At 31.5% G+C, this 20,337-nt stretch overlaps 2 protein-coding genes across 5 annotated transcripts; one reads left to right on the forward strand and one right to left on the reverse strand.

The window, feature by feature from the left end:
* The first annotated feature begins 813 nt into the window (after positions 1-813).
* On the forward strand, positions 814-6,601 carry LOC108326996 (uncharacterized). 2 transcript variants are annotated; one of them, XM_017560641.2, is made up of 7 exons: positions 814-964; positions 1,091-1,227; positions 1,341-1,426; positions 3,666-3,833; positions 5,498-5,608; positions 5,947-6,013; positions 6,180-6,601. In XM_017560641.2, the coding sequence occupies exons 2-7, from the start codon at positions 1,098-1,100 to the stop codon at positions 6,458-6,460; spliced, it is 843 nt and encodes a 280-aa protein (XP_017416130.1). In that variant the 5' UTR covers positions 814-964; positions 1,091-1,097; the 3' UTR covers positions 6,461-6,601. The 2 variants fall into 2 exon arrangements, with proteins under 2 accessions (XP_017416130.1, XP_052729922.1); XM_052873962.1 differs by lacking the exons at positions 814-964; positions 1,091-1,227 and adding an exon at positions 1,766-1,841.
* A 2,312-nt stretch (positions 6,602-8,913) lies between these two features.
* Positions 8,914-19,923, reverse strand: LOC108327963 (uncharacterized). Of its 3 annotated transcripts, none has more exons than XM_052873964.1 (13): positions 19,804-19,923; positions 13,978-14,303; positions 13,309-13,437; positions 13,108-13,200; positions 12,881-12,960; positions 12,384-12,497; positions 11,562-11,641; positions 11,083-11,159; positions 10,471-10,554; positions 10,292-10,384; positions 10,081-10,188; positions 9,929-10,000; positions 8,914-9,519 (listed from the first exon to the last, which is right to left on the reverse strand). In XM_052873964.1, exons 2-13 carry the CDS (start codon positions 14,263-14,265, stop codon positions 9,091-9,093), a joined length of 1,647 nt encoding a protein of 548 aa, XP_052729924.1. In that variant the 5' UTR covers positions 14,266-14,303; positions 19,804-19,923; the 3' UTR covers positions 8,914-9,090. The 3 variants fall into 3 exon arrangements, with proteins under 3 accessions (XP_052729924.1, XP_052729925.1, XP_052729923.1); XM_052873965.1 differs by lacking the exon at positions 19,804-19,923 and adding an exon at positions 16,761-16,860; XM_052873963.1 differs by lacking the exon at positions 19,804-19,923 and adding an exon at positions 16,689-16,851.
* Positions 19,924-20,337: the final 414 nt, after the last annotated feature.

The raw sequence follows: 20,337 nt of genomic DNA on the forward strand, positions 1-20,337 counted from the left end.
TGTGTAGATTTTCTTATGTAGAATTATTCGCAAGAAAGATATTATAATTATTTCCCATAACAAAAGTTTCCTATTTTAAAGTGTTTAAAAAGTATCGTTAGACTTAAATTATAAAAACCATAATAATGAAATAAACAACATAAACCCAGCAAAAATGTTAGGCATGTGCAACAATTTTGTAGAGTCTAAAAGCTAACATGTTATTTGATAATAAACTTATGTGTGAAGAAAATAAATAAAAAAGTACACTAAAGAAAACGTTTGTTTTTTATATTATATCTTAACGAAAAAAAACTAACCTGATTTCATTTTTTTAATGTGTAATTTTGGTGATGTCAATTAAAATATGAAAAAAAAATTATAGTTTTTAATTTTGAAAAATCAGTAAATTAGTTCAATCAATCATATAAATTTAGAAAATACTAATTAAAAAGAAAAACAAGCCTTGAAAATATTAAGGGTTAAATATGTTTTTAGTCCCTAAACTATTGGCCGTTTCTGGTTTTCGTCCCTCTTTCAAAGTAAGGTACGATTTGGTCCTCAATCTTTAACGTTTTGAGGACTAAAAAACGAACGTTTTTTAAAGATTGAGGACCAAATCGTACCTTACTTTGAAAGAGGGACGAAAACCAGAAACGGCCAATAATTTAGAGACTAAAAACATATTTAACCCAAATATTAATACTAAAAACGTCCAAATAAATCTATTATTGGTTATTTATTTTAAGATGATTAAGATTATTTTAACATTCATATTAAATTAAATATATTTTTTAAATTCCTCTTTGACTTAATCTTGTAAAAAAAATTTCTTTTAAAAAGAACTAATATTACATAGAAAAATAATGCACCAAAATTGTATTTTAGAAAAAAAAAATAAAAAAGAAAGGAAAAAATGAAGATGGAAGAAAACAACACAGTCAGGTAGCCCTAGCTATGAACAAGGAACACAACACAGTCGAAGGTATTGCCTACCTTTGTTCATCTTTCTCGCTTTTTCCCCTATTTTCAACACCATTTATTATCTCTGCACAAACACGAGAACCAGTGGATATTTTTCTCGATTGAGTATCTAACTACCATTCCACAGACCAAAGATGGTGCAGTGGCAGAGGCACATTTTCCCCTTCCTTCGCCACATTCACAAGCGAATTGTGGATCATCACCATGCCAATCCTTCAGCTCCAAGCCTTCTCATTTCTCGCTTAGCCTCTTCTCTTTCACAAGGTTAAGACTTTTCTCTATTGCCCTTTTTTGTGTTTTCGCTTTTGGGGTCTTAGTTCTGTGAAATTTGTGACTTCTTAGGATTCGTTAGGGTAAAACTTGCTTTGGTATTGTAGGTCAGATAGGGAGGAGAGCGTGGACAATAACGACGCCACCTATGCCCTGTTTCTCAAGACCCATTTTTCTGGGTTTCCAACATCAGGTAAAATTATGGTTTGATGGCATGATCACTGGTATAGTAAAACTAAGGCTTTGTTTTGAATGACTTGTTAAATCATTTTGACACTAAAATTTATGGTTTTGGAGAAGTTTTGCGGATATCAGTTGCGGTGTTCATACCCTGAGAGAGAGAAGTGGGACATGTGATGGTTATATAAACAGGGGATTTGCCTCTATAATATTTCCTCTTAACAGAATCACTATCTTTTTTATTTTCTTCAGGATGATTATATAAACAGAGAATTTAACTTTTGGTAATCTTAATCATAGCAAAACCTTAGACATACAATCTCTCCTTATGTTAGTCTTTCATCTATTACAGTTCAGAGAATCACAAAGCAGCCGCAATAATGGATGAAGTTGTAATAGAAGGATTTGGAAAGAATAATGTTTTTGAGGTTGGCCACTGATTCATTTCCATACCTTCTTTCTGCACAACTACAAGAAAGAAGTCCTATTAGCATATAAATAATTAGCTAAAGTGTGAACCTGTAATTGAAACACATATCCTGGCGCTTGGTGACTTTCTCTGCCATGGTAAACTTATTAACACCAAGGAAAAAAAAATCTGTCAATGGACAACGGTTAATTGAATGGCAAAGGAAACTTCACATCACTTGTGTTTTACATTCACCTAATATTTTAAATGTTGTTTATGCTTGCAACACTACTATAACAGAATGATAATGTAGGAAAGTGAATTACAGGCAACATTATTTTCAGAAAAAATGAAATGAGAGTATGAGACAGTAGTTGTTGGTGAACATACCTAAGGAAATGTGAAGAAGAAGGGTGGGAAGAGAGTGAGCAGTGACATGGAAAGCAGGGAACAAAATGTGATGTGTGTGAGATTGGAAGGGAATGAAAGATGGCAGAACCAAGTGACACCATTGGCAATGCCATGAGTGTGCACAAGAGAAAGGACAGTGTGACCCAGTTTGTCAAATATGAAGTCTATATATCAACATTCACTTTCTTACCTCTTTCTTTGACCCCATTTTTACTTTTCTCTCGCCGCTACTCTATCATGTGTAAAAATCATTACTTTATCTCTGTATTTTGCATTTGTTTTGTACAAAGAATCAAAGCACCCACACCACTGGGTTGAACATAATAATTTTTTATTACTTGATTAATTTTGTGGCAGTGTTAGCATGTGAGCCCTTGGAGTGTGTTTAGGGACATCATAGGGTATTGAGTCTCTACCCAGTCCTCAATTATTTCAGTGAAATTCGTGATTTTGTCCTGGTCGACCCTAAATTCATGTATGTGCCGTACTGAAAATGATAACCTCAGCGACATTAGCCATTCACACTACCTATCCCAGAATTACCTTTTATGATTTTTTTTTCAACATGTTTTTTTGTTATTCGTCCATGTAAGGCCGACATTGTACAAATACTTTAATAGGTATGGTTATTCCTTTATTGGTCCATGTTTATTTGCTTGCAAATTCTTCGAACACTTTTTCTGGAATTTTGAACGGACAACATAAAGTTTGGAAAAGATAATGAAGCCAAAGAAGAATGTGCATCACCAATATAATCCTTTATGCCAATTAGTATTTTAGTTTGTATTATAGTGTATCAAATATATGTATATTTTTATCAAATATGTATATTTCACGTTTCCAACAACCTAATCGTCTTTCTTTTCTTTGAGCTCATTCCGCACCATTTCTGAGTAGGTAGACTGTCCAATCTGAGCCCAAGCAAGTTATCCCACACTTACTGTTCTTGAATTCTAATATCTTTGTCTATAGTAACCTATAATAATTAAGAATTAGATATGATTTTAGTTGGATAAATGTTTATACTGTTACTCTTGGCTTCTGTTTTGTTGGTTCTTTATAATCTTTTCTTTAATTAATTGTCTTGTCAGGGATATCTTATCCTCCTATATTTGTATATCACTTCTTTCTTTATGGATTTGTTTTTTATTTGAAAACAAAATTACTTTCAAAACAATTCTTGTTGCTGCGCCCTAAATTGTGCAAACACTTTCTTAGACTTTGTGATCATACTCAGTTATGTTTGGAGATTTTAATAAACAGGTTTGTTCATATTTAATATTTTCCAAAGCATCAAACTAAAACCTCTGGGCTTACTAAGCTAGTGTTATAAGTTTCATAATTTTATGTCTCTGCATGGATTATTGTTGCTTGGATACTCTCTTCTTACCTTCATCTTTTTTCTTTTATTACTTGATTATTTCCGTTTCAGGGAATTTCAAGTACTGCTCCATTGCTGGCAAATTCATCTGAGGAAGCACCCGTTTTGTCACCTTTAGTCCCAGTTTCATCTTTGGGTGGTTCAAAAGGTGAAGACCAGAAGCAGAAAGCTGTTACTAAGCCAGAAACGGTTCAAGCAATATTAAAGGGAATAAAGCAGGTTTGAGATCCATCTCACTGTTCATGATTGTTTGCTTTTGGTTTTCTTATATTTGGCAGTTGGTTTCCCTTCATTAAGGGCATGTTTGGCAGACCTGAACAACGTATATGTTGAGTGAATTTTGTTTGAAATGATTCTAAAGTGTTTAAAAGTACAATAGGAAAACTTATAACATTTAATACACCCAACATGGCAACATCAAAGGAAAATAGTCTTTTAATTGCTTAAATAGTGTAACAGATTCTACTTTATTCATTCAGTATAACGCATGTGATGATTGTATTTAGAAGTTGTGCCCTTCTCTGGCCGCTCTACAATGCTGTTCTGGAAGTGCACCATTTTATGAGGTGCTATTGACAAGCCAAAAAATATTTAAAGAAAAAAAAAACCTTTTTTTTTATAAAGTTAACTAATTCAAGAGCATGCTATTATCGAAACTGTTTTTCTCCTTCAAAACAGTTTTGAGAGTGAATAAAGTAAAAGAATTTGTTGTACTCTATTGGAATGGACTAGTTTCATCTTTCCAAGTGCAACTAACTGCCACTGCCGAACGCAAGAATTGACAAAATACCAGTGGCACACCTTTATATCTCTGATATCATTTCAGAACGGCTAGATATGACATAATAATGATGACAACGACGTGAATATGTAATCCAAATGACATACTTTTAAACAATGCTTGTACTTCTACAACCAAGCTAATAAAGGGCACTTATTACTTTTAATTGAATGATCAACTGTTGAGTGTCGTGACAAAATCAAGTACATGTCTAACTCTTAAACTTTGGGTATAAGTCTTACTCAACTTCAGTCTTTATAAGTCTAAATCAAGTACATCATCGTTTAGGTACCAATTGAGTGTTCTCTACTTTATATACACTATAGGTTGGATATATCCCTTGTCAATGTGGGACTAAAGTATCTGCTTTGAGGTTACAATTTAGGCAATCCCCAAAGGCGAGGTGGAGGTGATTCCAACAATAACAAATTTTGAAGTTAATTACAATCTCTACTTTCAATATTTTAATCAGCAATTGTTAGTGCTGAAGTGCATTCCTCTCAGTTTAGAGGAGCTAAATTTATCGACCTTTTCCCCCATGACTGTCCATATGATCCTAATCTGTTAGATAAATAACAATAATAAGGTTGAACGTGCCTCTATGTAGCATTCAAATGATTATATTCCATTCTGCCCTGTAGTTTCATAGTCCCCCCATCCCTGCTCTCCTTACCAATCTATCTTTAACTGTATCTACTATATTGTTTTATCTCTCCTTTTCTAACATTCGATGTTTCCACCAATTTGTGCGTTTGGTTTTCTGGTAAGAACTAGTGCAGGCTAAAAGAAAACCATTGATTTGACAATATGAATAAGTATCTCAGTGTATCTTCACAAGTATATTCAGCATAGCTATAATAGGAATATTAGAAAATTATAATGCTTTATTTCATTTATGTGGTGTCCTTGCATAGCTTTTTTTAAAGAAACTTCTGTGATATTCTAATCAGCATGTCAATTTTTTCTGACATGTTAGAACATATTTTTTACGCTATTGAAATATACCTTCCTTGATTTGATGTGTAAACTATCGTAATTCATTGTTTAGTTTATATCTGATTGAAGCTGATTTTTTCGTACCTTGTCTTCAATGGTATTTTAGAGTCCGAAGAAGGTCAACCTAGTTGCTGCTCTGGTTCGTGGCATGCTTGTTAAAGATGCATTAATGCAGCTGGAATTGACGATAAAAAGAGCAGCAAAAACTGTTTATCAGGTAGTAATACTAGGCGTTTTTTATTGTCACCTCATTGGACAAGATTGCAAAAACTATAATTTTAATTGGTTTCAAAGTTCCTCTTTGATTGCATCAAATTTTAATAATTTCTTTTCTCAATATTTTGTCCTCGTACCCTTGTCATTTTAAATTTTCCCACTTTAACACCATTACGAAATTCTAAATTATTCTTACTTTTCAGTGCTTTTTGCCTGCGTTTAACACAAGTTGTGACTATTTAAATTCCGGTTATGTTCAATTTCAGTGGAGAGAAAGGTTCTATTACTTTCTATATGGTAAAGCAAAATTGCCATGTTTTAATATCCTACACATTGCAGGTTATACATTCGGCCCGAGCAAATGCCTCTCACAATCATGGGTTAGATCCAGAACGTCTCATCGTAGGTAATATCTTGAAGTTCAAAATTGTTAGAAGTGAATTTGTTTTGTTACATTATTTAAATAGAACATTGCAACATTGTTAAGTCCATGTAGCTGATCTCATCTAATGATGAAAGGCTTAATTGTTGTTCTATCTGTGATGATCCCGGTTCCTTGTTTCTTCTTGCAGCGGAAGCATTTGTAGGAAAGGGGTATTTCAAAAAGAGAATTGCCTTCCATGCCAAAGGAAAATCAGGGCTCATAATGAGACCAGAATGCAGGCTAACAGTGGTAGTGAGAGAGATAACTCCGAAAGAAGAGGCTGATATTGCTAGGTTGAGAGTTCACAACTTTAAGAAACTAACTAAGCGGGAGAGACGACTTGTGCCTCATCAACTTATTGAGACCACTCCTGTTTGGGGCCGCAAAAACAAATCTAGTGGTCAAAACTTGAGTGCTGCACCTGCATGAGCCTTACTTTGTTTCCAAGTTTTCATGCTTCATGCCATTTTTTGTGTAATAGATTATTCTTCTTGGACATCACATAATATGGAAACAATTGAGAAATTTGTCTGGCCCTTGTCGCAAATCATAGAAGTTTGTGTTGGATCATGTTCAGTATTATTCTCATTCACTAGCTTATTTTTCTTCCTGCTAGGTACTAAAAAGGATATCTGTTCAATTACCAGCAAGAATCTCCACTCTTTTTGAGTGGAAGTATAACCCTGTGATTTTCAAGATAAGGGTATTCTTGCATCATTTTATTAAATGTGGTTTAATTATTTATTGAACTTGTTAGCAACATATATCAATCGGTAATTGAGTTTAGTATCAGTTGTAATCAAATCTTTGGTCAGGGAAACGAAAAATTGGTAATTTGAAACTGCCAAGAAATGATGTTGAGTTTCTCTCTAGAGATGGTGTGTTGATTTTGTCTGAAAGAAAGTGGGAAAATGTTGAGTAATGGGATGGGCTTTGCATGTATGTAGTAGTAGGAGCTACACTTAAAACTTCATTGTTTCATGTTGCACTAACATGAGAATTCTAGCCAAATTAATTTATGAAAAACTAATAATAATTGTAATAGTTTCAGCGTAAAACTAAATACCTTATGATAAAACTTTTGATAAAACCATTATAGATTATGTGAATATGAAGTTATTCATTGTCTAAGACATTGCATATAATTTTTATACTGAATCTCAAACTGAACATTAAAATTTATGTCACAAAACAACTATAAATTTCACAATACACCATTTTAATATTATCCAAACTAGACCAAATAAATTTTCCATGATATAATATGATTTTTTTTAATATTTATAATGAATCATGTGTTATGTTGGATTTAAATGTATTTTTAGTAAAAAGTTATTCAAGTCTCACGGCGAATATATTATATAGAATGTCTCATAAGAGAATAAAAATATTATTCTCTTATTATTTCAAAAATAACTTTTTAAACAAAAATATTATTAACATGGAATGAATGTATTGCACTGAACTTCAATGGATTTGGCATGGGTGGGTTCAATTTTTTAATTTTAACAATCAATTCCTACTTTTTAAACTATAAACAAAAAAACATAATAATTAACTTAATTAATTACTAATATACTTATACATTTTCCATTTTTATTATCTGAAAAAAATTACAATAATTATTCATTTAAACTTATTTTTACCATATGCTACTAATTTTTTCTCGTCGCCTGTTGTAAATTTTACAATAATTATACATGCAACGACTTCCTTCTTACCAACGGCATGCACAAGATTAGGGATGTTCAGTAGGATGCTTAGAAGAAGACATTACAATTGATTTTATTTTCTTATATTCAATAATCCTATATTGTTTAGGTAGAGTCAAAATTAAAAATAATTTAAATATTTATTATTTCTTCAATATTTTGAGATGTTTTTATAAAAATAAAACCCTAAAGTAATTTGTTTTATGGACAAAGACAACAAACCTCCATGCCTTAGAAAAACAATTTTTGTGTGATAAATAATAAATTCTAATAACATGAAATAAATATAATTGATGACTTTTGACATAATTGTCGTATTTTATGTTAACAATTATCAGATCCAAAAGTGACATAAACTAATAAAAATATATCAAGGAGCAAACATTTTTTTATAGTAAACTAAAAAAGAAAGTAAAAATATATTTGAGCCTAAATTTAATATATACTTTTATAGCTATTTATTTATTTTGTATTAAAATAATGTGTATAAAAAGTATACGTTTTATGAGAACATTTTTATGATATTTTAAAAAAAATAATAGTTAAACCATTCAACTTTTCGTTTATAAATTAATATTTAATTTTATGCTTTAAAACGTTAATTGTAGTTTTTGTTAAGTTTTAGTTTTAGATTATATGATATTTTTAAATAAAACAATAGAGGTGGGTCTTACATTTTGTGTGTGTATATATATGTCATTTTATTTAAAATTAGAAAATTGTAAATTTCATTTAACATAAGGTGATTGCAATTTTCCATTAGATTGTATTACATTTTGGTGATTATGACTTCAATATTTAATATTCTCTTTCAATAACAATATTAAGGACCCTGTTCAATATTTTAAGCTGTAAGTGTTATAATTTATGTAAGACTTACCTCAATATTTTTTAATATTCTGTTTTGTAATTGCTTAAAATTTTTAATAACCATAACAATCAACTCGTGCATGTTATACATCTTATCATTGAGATTTTCACATGACAAAATAATGAAAGAAAAGAGGTACAAAAATAAGATGTCTTAAATTTTGGTCAACTATAATCTCTGTTTTTTGTCTTTATTACTCTGACATGAAAAACACAATTCATGACAATTCACTTGCAATTGTATATCACATGCAGCTTTAGTCAAAATTGCAACATATTTATTTTTGAAACGAATAAAACTAAGCAAAGGAAGTGTAGATTTTCCATTACACACTTCCATTCAACTTAATACAAATAGAAAGTGTAGATAGAAAAATGGAGTTAATGCAATGATAGGAGTGAACAAAATTACTCGTTCTTTTAACATCTGGTGTCAGGTTGTATATAAAATCAAACATTAAATAATAACTATCTAATCTACCTGGTCTTGCGTGATTTAGCCAACTTTTTCTTTCTTTTCTGAACAGCCTTGGGAACCTTAGTTTTACGTGCTTCTCTTTTCTCCTCTTTCACCTTCTTCTTATTATCTTTCCTAGCCTCTTTTCTAGCAGCTTTTTTATCAGCAGGATCCACTGCTTCACTCTTGCCATCTTGGTCCGCGTCAGATTGAACCTTAGCATCATCCTCCAAGTTGTTAGATTTATCGTCAGAAATGATAGGTGAATCTTTTGTGGCACTTGATTTCTGCTGTTGGGTATTTTGCTGTGTAGACTGAGTTAGTGACAGAGCATGTTTAAGCCCAGTAATGGTCAGGTAGTATAAATCATTAGTATCCTTCAAATTTGTTATCTGTTGTACATCCTCCTCAGCATTCTCAACATCATCAAGTGTCCTTGGAATGAAAGACTGTAACAAGAGTACAAGAAATTAAACATGTAAGAAAGAACAGAAAAGATTAACGTGTTTGTAAAAATCAAGCCCACACATTTATTGGAAAGAAAATAAGAAAGGGAATGGAAGGTTAAATAAGAATAAAGAATGAATTGGTACTTCCATTATATACTAACGAAGTAGTGGAGCACAAGTCCCACATTAGTGGGTTGGAAACAAGATTAAGGGTATATAAGAAAGAGGGTCACGACCCCAAAGTGACAAGACATTTTTGGACATTTCTGTAAAAGCATATACTTCAACAATAATTATATTTAGTCTCTTCACCCATGACCCGAGCATCTTAGTTTTTTCACCAAGCTTAGCCAACCATTCAGATAAGGATAATAACTAAAAAATAAAGTTGCATAACAAGGCAAGTTACCTGCACAAATACGGAGTCTGCAATCTCATCCTCTACAGATACATCTCCTCTTGCCAAAATTTTTCGTTGCATCTAGAAATATTTCAAAAACCATTTAAGGTCTCTTTGAAGTTGGTCAATATCATAAGTCATGATATAACAAAGCCAAATACCTCTTCCAAGTAACTATCCACAGCATCATCAGCTATTGTTGCGTCAACAATAAAATCAAACAGTTCTCTTATAGTCATGACCGCAACACCATGCTTTTTAAAGAAATCCTGCAGGCCAAAAAGCCACTCAATCACACCCTTCACATTCCCTCTTTGATTAAGGAAGTGGACAAGAAATCTATAATTACATCTAAGAATTGGAAATACTTACAGATACATGAACACAATCTTCACGCAGAAAATCTAGGGCATGGGGATGTTCATGTTCGACGGCTTGAGAAACATCAATAATATACAAGTGACCCTGACAAAAGAAAGAACATGTGAATTGACTATTGGCAGATTGACATTCAATCAATGAAATATAAACTGGAGAAAGGAATTGTTCACCTCATAATATAGTATATTATATTCACTCAGGTCTCCATGCACCAATTTGCATTTCTGATATAATGTCCGCATTGCAATAATAATCTGAAACAAGAAATACTCAAATCATTTCAACTCAAAGTGTTGGATTTTTGGAATAAACCCTAACACTCCTAGAAACCTAAAAGAGAAGAGTTTCTATTACAAAGGAGACCTAGAAGAGTGGCAGAAGTGTTTCTATTGGGAGTCTCTAAATGAAACTCCACTCCACAGACGATAAATTTTTTTAATAAATTAACCGTATCAGTCTGTTTTAAGAACCAAACTAGACAACAACAATGCTAGCAACACAGTCCTTTTAACAGACTATATTATTGGTTCAAATTTATTAGATAAAAACTAGGAAAACATGAATGATAATCACTAAATAAATGGAAGAGACAAATTCGTAATTAATCTCAACCCCAAATAGAATGCGAGTGTTTTAAAAAGTGTCCTCTTCTAGACAAATAACCAAATTAGAAACCGTATACTATAGCATCCCAGCATCATAATGTTTAAGACACTCGTTAAAGGGTTCTAAGTACAAAAACCATGCTAGCATCAGAGGAATACTGCATTGATTGGACATACCTCAACATAGCCTTCCCGCAACTTGTCTGAAGATAAAGCAGCATCTTTAAGACGAGGGGCAGCCCAACCAGATTTTCCTTCAAAAAACAACAAAACCAGAGAATTTAAATAAAATTGTATTTGTATTTATTTTTTCTAACCTAAACTGTAGTCTGCATTAGAATCTGATGATATATGCGGTAGCAAGAAATCAAAATTTCTATGATCAATAACAATAATTTTTTTAGTGCTGAGGTAACTACAAGTGGTTATACCTTCAATACTAGTACAAAGAACCAAGTAAACTCTTCATCACACTTTTCATTCATTCTTCCTTTTTAAATTTTTTTATCAACAGTATACAATTATACACTGATATTCCATCTATTCAATGATAGAATAATAGACAATTGAGAGCAACAGATCACCTATAAACAACTAATAACATTGATCACAGTAACATCAGATTATATTCTTGAAATTCAGAACAAAAGTAATACCTATAAACTCCATAACCACAATATGTAGTCGCCGAAGATTACAAGATGTTGTAGGACACCTAATTCCTGCTGCCTTAAGCCTACAATCCAATATAAAAAGAGTAAAAGAAAGAAACAGTCCAAGTAAGCATGTAATCAAACTTTTGTTTCTCTTAGCTGGAAACAACCAACCGAAGAAACCCACAAGCACACAAAGAGGAGCCACTTCAACAGAAAAAGAGAAGGTAGTGCATGCTAACATTGATGCACAAAACATTGCCTCTTCAGTGCACATTAAAACCTGATAGACATAGTTCACAAAAAGAATTTTTACCTAAATAAATGACTACACATGTTCCTTGTAAGTACAAGCCATCATAGAATACATCTAAAGTTCATAGTACTTCAAATCATAACTTACAAATAAGAGGGTTAAGTAGCAATAACCCCAATGACGTATTCATTATCTCTTCAAGTATTCCTCCTTCCCTTGTTATCTTAACAGTCTAATTTACTACATTGTATTGTACTCCTTTTGATCTTGGATATAAGCAAAAGCAAAAAAAACTAATTCACACTGATTTAAAATGTTAGTAGCTTTGAATTATACTAAACTTATTTAAAAAATAACAATTGTTCCTAATTTACCCTTCCTTATAACTTGATATCAAGAATAAAAGAGTCATTGGAAGTAAACATTTCAATTAAATAAAGGAGCCTTTTAGAGAAAGTTTCGTTAAATAGAGTAAAATTAGTCGAGATTTGCGTATACTCAGAGGCTGGAGGAAGTACTTTGATTTTTACAAGAATTTTAGAATAAGAGAAAGAAGAACAAATGTGAACCTCATAAGATTCCTTATTTCTTTCTCAGCCCATTTTCGTGCCATCTCCCTGGGATTATGCTTGCCACATCCATTACTATACCGGTAGTCTCCTTGCATATATCTACCTTTATCCCTGATATATAAGATCACAGAACACAGTTCATAAAATAAAATAACTTTGAATCAAGAAACTGTTTCAAGGCAATGTAGAAAGAAATATTACAAGCTGCATTTTTGCTGTGCATATCTAATGAATAAATTAAGAAAACATCCATCCAGAAAGTATCAATAATCCCTAGCACAGAGCTTTCTATAATTCAACAATATATCATATAGGTAAACAGAGAGAATAGACAAAACAATACAAGTACACTTGAATATAAATTTTAGTTTTCTCTTTAAAAGAGAGAAAACAAAGGTATGATTGCCTATACAATTCCTTCTTAACGTTTCAGCCTTCAAGACAATTTACAGTAACAGAAGAAGCCGAAACAAGCTAATATATGCTATACTTACTTAAATTCCAAAACGGATGTTTTGTATATTTTTATTGCAAGTTCTTGACCATGAGATTTGGTTGCATGATAAACATTTGCCTGTTAGTAAACAAAATCGTAAGAAACAGAAATATGTTGGCTTAAGATCAAATAATCAATTATCCAAACCATGTTACTATCATAGAACCTAAATCGTAAGATTGAGAGAGAGAAAAGGGAAATAAAAGCTCCAGGAACATCACGTACTTCCTTGCCGGTTGAAATGCATCCATTGATAGCATCAAAGACACCTTTGTTAAGCATCTTGTATAAAATCTTGCGAGTGTTTTGATCAATTGCCTGGAGGAAACTTTAGAGTTACTTGCATAATAATCGTAAAAGAGGAATCAACAAAAGAACAAAAGCTCAATTTAGGTGCCACATTTCATGAAATCACCATTTACTCACCTGTTCAACAGTTGCTCGATCTGCTTTATCTGTAGTTTTAGTCTTCCCAATGGCACTTTCTCTAACACTTCCACGAATTGCTGTGATCACAGAGTTAGACATGCCAACATTCATCCTCCCTTCCCACTCCTGCACCACGAACCACCTAATTTAAAACTACAACCAAACAAGCATACCACACAGAATTCCAAAAAACACCATTCACCACACAACTTCAAACTCAAACTAGTCCATATTAAAGGAACACAAAAGAGCCAATAAAACAGAAGTAAAAAGACAAGATCATGCACCATGCTCACAATTTGAAAAAAAAAATATTATCTTTAATAGATAACAAAATCTCCCCCTTAATGTTTCCAGTGGATAATCAAGAATGACACACATTAACAGGCACAAAAACTTCTGATGAACCCAACCATCGGTTAATTAATTCGCATGATATGAACAATCATAAAAAAAATGAAAAAAAAATCCAAACTTCTTCAACGAACAGACGAATAAAAAAGTGACCGTTTTGATGTTTAGAACTTTCTCATTTGTACTCATGTAGGACTTAGTATGCAACTTACATTCACGCTTATATGTCCATGCAGGACTTAATATGGGACTTAGATTCATTCTTATATTTCCAACATGAATGAAAAGAAGTAAAAAGGTATGTGAGAAAACCTCCAAGGGTGAGGCTCGAATGCGGTGGAAGAACTTTTGGTTGCGATTGGTACGAGGTTGAAGAGTTGAGGAATAATGGTGGTGGCCACCGTGAGAATTGGGGCACCACGAATTGGGGGAAAATGAGTAGCCTACATCCTCATTCTTCGAATCCAACAAGTCCAACGCATCACCGATTTCAGAATCCGAATAACTCGAAACCTCTTCATCTCCTCCTTCAATTTCATCTTGTTGATATTGTTGTTGTTCTGTGTGATTATTGATCTTCTTTTCGATGTCGTTTTCCATTAGTGAGTGTGTGACTTGCTAATCAAGCAAACGGCTTCCTGCAAGGTCCATTAACAATTATCATATATAGCCCACAATAAATCTGACAACTCTTTACTTTACATATCTTGTATCAGTTTTTAACATACCACCCTGTTCAATCTTTGCTTAACTCATTTGTTTAACTACCTAACATATCATATTACAAACTTGTCCAGACGGAACCTTCCAACCTTCATTAAGCATGCACAGACCCAGTAATAATGATGCACAGAAGACATATACTTTCACACTATCAGTTGTCTACATTAAAGAGACCTACTCCAACCTTCAACCACCGAGAAAGCTGGCCCTGCTACTCTAGTTCTGGTTTTAATATTATTACATGCATAACAGACCAACACAATGGCAAAGATAACCAGATAACCAGAAAACCCACGTTTTCCAGGAATTCTTTGTTATAAACTTGATACATTTAGACAGCAATTAGACAGACCACGTTCAGCATATATTCAGAAAACCCACCATCAGTATATTCTCAAAAATTACCCTCCATCACACAATAACTCACAGTAACTCAATCCCACCACATTCCAAGTCTTCCAAACATCCGAAACCCTAACCATACTACTCAGAACACCCCAATGCATGGCACGCAGGGTATTTAGGGACATACTAACTTCAAGCAGCAACTAAGTCAGACATTGTAACCATTAACCTCTCATCAGTATAATTCATACAGAGTACTAGTGCAATCAAACATGCATACATCAAACAAAACTTAACAAGACAGTTGTTAATTAAACACACACAATGGCAACACAATAGGATTCTTAAATTTCATCAGAAACATCCGTGAGCACATTAACATTGACTCTTCCACAATCACGACATCCAAATACCATCAAACAGAAAGCTCAATTGAAGGATTTTCATTATGAATCACACATTTAACCTTTTTTATAGAAACAGCATTCACACACAGTTAATCCATATTTTCATATGCATACTTATATTTTATTAAGTTACAGAATTGTGGTTGATATTAGTTGTAAACAATATTGGCCAACGTCAGTTGAGAAAAAAGCTGTCAATGCCAATTAAAAAACCTTGATTAACATTCATTGAAAAATAATCCCAACCAAGATCAACTAAAAAGAAATAATTCATATTGATATTTTTGAAATACTAACAATTGTTTGATGTTTAAATAATTCCTTGCATTTGATGGCAAATGAAATACTTTTTCCAAATGAAAAAATTAAAATTCAGTAAATTTGAATTGTCTTATCCAGAAAAGACATTTGAAAAATGAAACAATTTGAAATGGGATAAATTCAAATCAAATGTATTTAAATGTCTTAGAAATTATGAAATTCCCAAACCCAAGGTCGAAGATTTAAACTGAGAATTCTTTTTTCACGTGAAACTCCCCGAAAGAGGTTTTCACTGAATTTGTTCCTACGACTTTTTATTTAGTAATTTGTACATTTCCAATCTTAAATGTCGAAGTGCCTTATACCATCTCTTCCATGCATAGAACTTTCTATCACTTACCTCATTTTTGGTTGCCTCACAAGGGTATGCTTCTTTAAAAAACATGAGGTGCATGGCAAGATTATCAAAATCCAGTTAATTTAATTTAGCCATTGCCCATAGTAGTTGCAAGATTTTCAAACAAAATGCATTCGGTAAAAGTCCAGTTGAAATATTTTTTTACCCAATTTCAAAACACTTTTACATTCATTTTCAAAATCAAGAATTTTTTTTTTTATAAATTTAGTTTAGTTTTAGGAAAATCATATTATCGTTACCTTTGTTTATTATAACTTTAGTGTTGTCATGGATCATTACTACCACTTTCACTGCTGACCAATACATGGAAAGATGTATAAAAGAGAAAGGAAAAACAGATACAAAAAATATGGAAGACCAAACTGAAGTCATGTAAAAGAAAACAACAACCCTCCCAAAGAAAAAAGCTATAGAAATCTAAAGTCTGAGAGTTGACATCTGGTACAAAAAAAAAATCTAAACTAATGATACAAAGTAAAAAATCAAACCAAGTAAAGTCTAATCTATTTTCAGTCCCAATGTTGGCAAGACTGTCAACACAGCAAACAGTTATATAGGATGGCTTGTGTGACTTATATTTACCAATATTAATTTGTATTAACACCATAAATATAAGGAGAGGTAAAATTACTCTTAATCCCAGACTGTATGATGCTAATCAACAAATCTGAACACTAAAAACTAACGGGTGCTCATAAGTTATGTGCCTTTGTTTTGACAACATCCGAAGTTTTGGACTGTCTCCTCTACCCAATAATTTCTCAAAGTTATGTTCCTACTTATCTTTATATAGGTTAGAGAATCTACCTTATAAAAAAAAGCAAATAAAATCACATTCCTAAACGAAGCTCCCAAAAATTAACTGTTACCCTGGGACACCGTCGAGTGTATCGTTCTCCAATTTTCTTTATCCTTTTGAAAGGAAGGAAAAACATTCGTACTTTGGATCCTTGACGATTGTGTAGAGCCTACGACAGAGTGCGGCAAAGCCTTCGACTCGACTGCGGCTAATCTTGAACAATAACGAACCTTTGACACGAAATTTAAATCAGAGTTAACTGTACTAAAAGTTTAAATTTTTTAAATAAAAAAAAATAGATTAATTATAGTTTAAGATTTTTAAATAAAGTGTATCAGAGCCACGTCAGCTTTTACATATATTACCTATACGTTACTAAAATATACTAATAAAAAATAACTTTTTACAACAATTTTTTTACACTAAGTCATGTTTATTGATTCGTTTGAACTTATTTTTTATTTTAAAAAATAATTCAATCACAATCTAAATGTTGTAAAAAAGTTTTAAAAGAAATTGTTAAAAAACATTTTAAAAAAAACATTTTCCGTAACATAAACACTACTCTCTCTCTTCGTCGATGTCGCCGGACTCATCCAACTTTAACACTCCAAACTCACACCGTATCTTCCCTGCCAACTCCATTTCAACGGTATAACCCTTTCTCCTCTTTTCTTTTCTAAATAAAATTCATAATCAATCATATATACAGAGAATCAATCATATATACAGAGGCTGTTGTTAAAAAGAAGTTGTTAAAAACAACATTTTCCTATTTATATTTTCAAAATAACGAAGCCCCCTGAAACTTACCTACCATTACTTCAACCAGGCCCACCAAGATGTCGCTACTCTACTACAGGAAAGAAACTCTCTTGCTTCTTTATCTTATTCTCAGTAACCACTTTAAAACAGCCCTCACTTCTTCTCATTTAAAATCACATATTTATTCACCAACCCTTTCCTCCACCTCTAACACTCACTTTTCCAATTCTCACTCTACTTCTTTATTCTTACGTAACACTCACACACTTCCCTGCATAAAATCTTAATACCACAGCCCTCTCACTATCACCCTTTATCCTCACTATTCTGTTTTTTTACCAAACTAGACATATTTGCCTCTCTTATTACCAAACTAGGCAAATTCAAACCAAATTACCAAAATGGGAAAGTCGTGGGGGTCCAAACGACTTCAATTGAAGAAGTCGTGCCCCCTGCACGACTTCACACTGTTCATATGCACAGTGTTGAAGTCGTGCACCCCAAAAACGACTTCTGGGTATGGTAATTGATTACCACAATGTTGTAATCGATTACCATACCATTTTTAATAAAAAAATAAAAAAAAAATTGAAATCGTAGGGGGTTCACGACTTCAATAAGAGAAGTCGTGCACCCCCTACACAACTTTACTTTATTTTAATTTTTAACTTTTATTAATTAAAATCATTTATAATTTCTAAAAAATATTTTTAAATGTATTTAAAATAATTAAAATTATATTTAATTAATAATTAAAGTTTTTCAATATTATTAAATAAATAAATTTTATACTTTTAATTATTTTTGTAATTAAATTAAATTTTTTATAAAACAATTTTAATTAAATAATTTATAACTATAATTATTATAATTATCTAATTAAAAATTCAAAAACATTTATATTTCATTATAATTTATTTTTTTTAATTTTAATTATTATAGTATATTTTTTTACAAATTATAATTAATTAATAATAATTTTTTTCATTATAAATTATTTATGCATTTTAATTTATGTAATTACAATAATAATAGTTATAAATTATTTAATTAAAATAATTTTAAAAAATGTGATTAATTTAATAACAAAAATAAGTTTATTTATTTAATAATATTTAGAAACTTTAAATATTAATTATATATAATTTTTAATATTTTAAATACATTTAAATATATAATTTAAAAATTATAAATCATTTTAAATAAAAAAAATAATAAAGTGAAAGTGTATGGGGGGAGCACGACTTCAATACAAGAAGTCGTGAACCCCCTCCACAATTTTAGTTATTTAGTCTTTTTTATTAATTTAATTAATTTATATTTAATAATTTTATTAATTTAAATAGTTTATAATGAAAAAAATTATTATTAATTATTATAATTTTGTAAAAAAAAATATTATAATAATAAAAATTAAAAACAATAAATTATAGTAAAATATATTTTTTTTTTGAATTTTTAATTAGATAATTATAATAATTATAGTTATAAATTATTTAATTGAAATTTTTTTATAAAAAATTTAATTTAATTACAAAAATAATTAAAAGTATGAAATTTATTTATTTAATAATATTGAAATTTTTTAGTATTAATTAGTTATAAGTTTAATTATTTTAAATATATTTAAAAATATTTTTTAGAAATTATTAATGATTTTAATTAATAAAAAAAGTTAAAAATTAAAAGAAAGTAAAGTTGTGTTGGGGGTGCATACTTCTCTTGTTGAAGTCGTGAACCCTCCTACGATTTCAATTTTTTTTTTTATTTTTTTATTAAAAACAGTATGGTGTTGTAATCGATTACCATACCCAGAAGTCGTTTTTGGGGTGCACGACTTCAAACTATTCACATGAACAGTGTGAAGTCGTGCTGGGGGGCACGACTTCTTTATTTGAAGTCGTCTTGACCCTCCACGACTTCATTTTAGATCAAAATCTGTCTATTTTGGTAATATTTATGGTATTTTTGTCTACTTTGGTGAAAAAACCTCACTATTCACGTAAACACAGCTTCCCCTTATGCTTCAATCACGTATAACATCCACACTCATTCTTCTATAAATACCCTCTAATCACTTCTAAACTCAAACCCCGCTTCACTCTTATTCTACTTCCTCAAGCACACACCCTAACCTCCCTTCCAGCTTACTCCATCACAATCTTTCTCTCCCACTCCTCGCTCCCGTCACCCAACTTATACCCAAGGGACGCTAATGGTGTCAGTCTCTCCCAAGGTGGTGCCCCAACACTCATCCAACCCACCAAGATACAAAAAAAAATAAAAAATACCAGTAGCACCACGAAAATATAAACACATTTATATGAAGGAACTCACTTTCCCAACAATCACCACCACTCGACGTAAACATTTACAGTTCTAAACAAAACAATATTATAGGCATGGTTTTCTCCCCTTACCTGGACTCTCTTAAATCTTCACTCTCGCGGTAGACTTCGAGGTCAAGGTCCTCCCTCTGCCTCTCTCTCTCGCGGTTCACCTCCCAAAAGAATAGAACTAAGCAGCCTCTCTACTCTTCCCCTTGCTCGTGTATCCTTTATCCCTTTACCTCCAAAACCTTTTTTTTCCTTTCTTTTAAAACCCTAAAATATTGTGAAAATATCATTATCATTCCATTTTTACTTTTACTGTCGCGGCCCCACACCCCTGCATTCTCAAAAAACACAGTTTATGAACACACAGCCCTCCCATTTACCACTAGGCCCATTTTACTTTGTTGAGACAATAATACAAATATTACTATATACCGCTTTCTTCACAAATTTTGAAAATTAAATAATAATACTAAATTTAAGTAATTTCCTATTATCAGAATTTTATCACCCTACACACAGCAAATAATCATGATGTATTATTATTATTATTATTATTATTATTATTATTATTATTATTATTATTATTATTATTATTATTATTATTATAAATCACAATAA

Source organism: Vigna angularis, chromosome 2 (assembly GCF_016808095.1).
Source record: "Vigna angularis cultivar LongXiaoDou No.4 chromosome 2, ASM1680809v1, whole genome shotgun sequence".
NCBI classification, from domain to species: domain Eukaryota; kingdom Viridiplantae; phylum Streptophyta; class Magnoliopsida; order Fabales; family Fabaceae; genus Vigna; species Vigna angularis.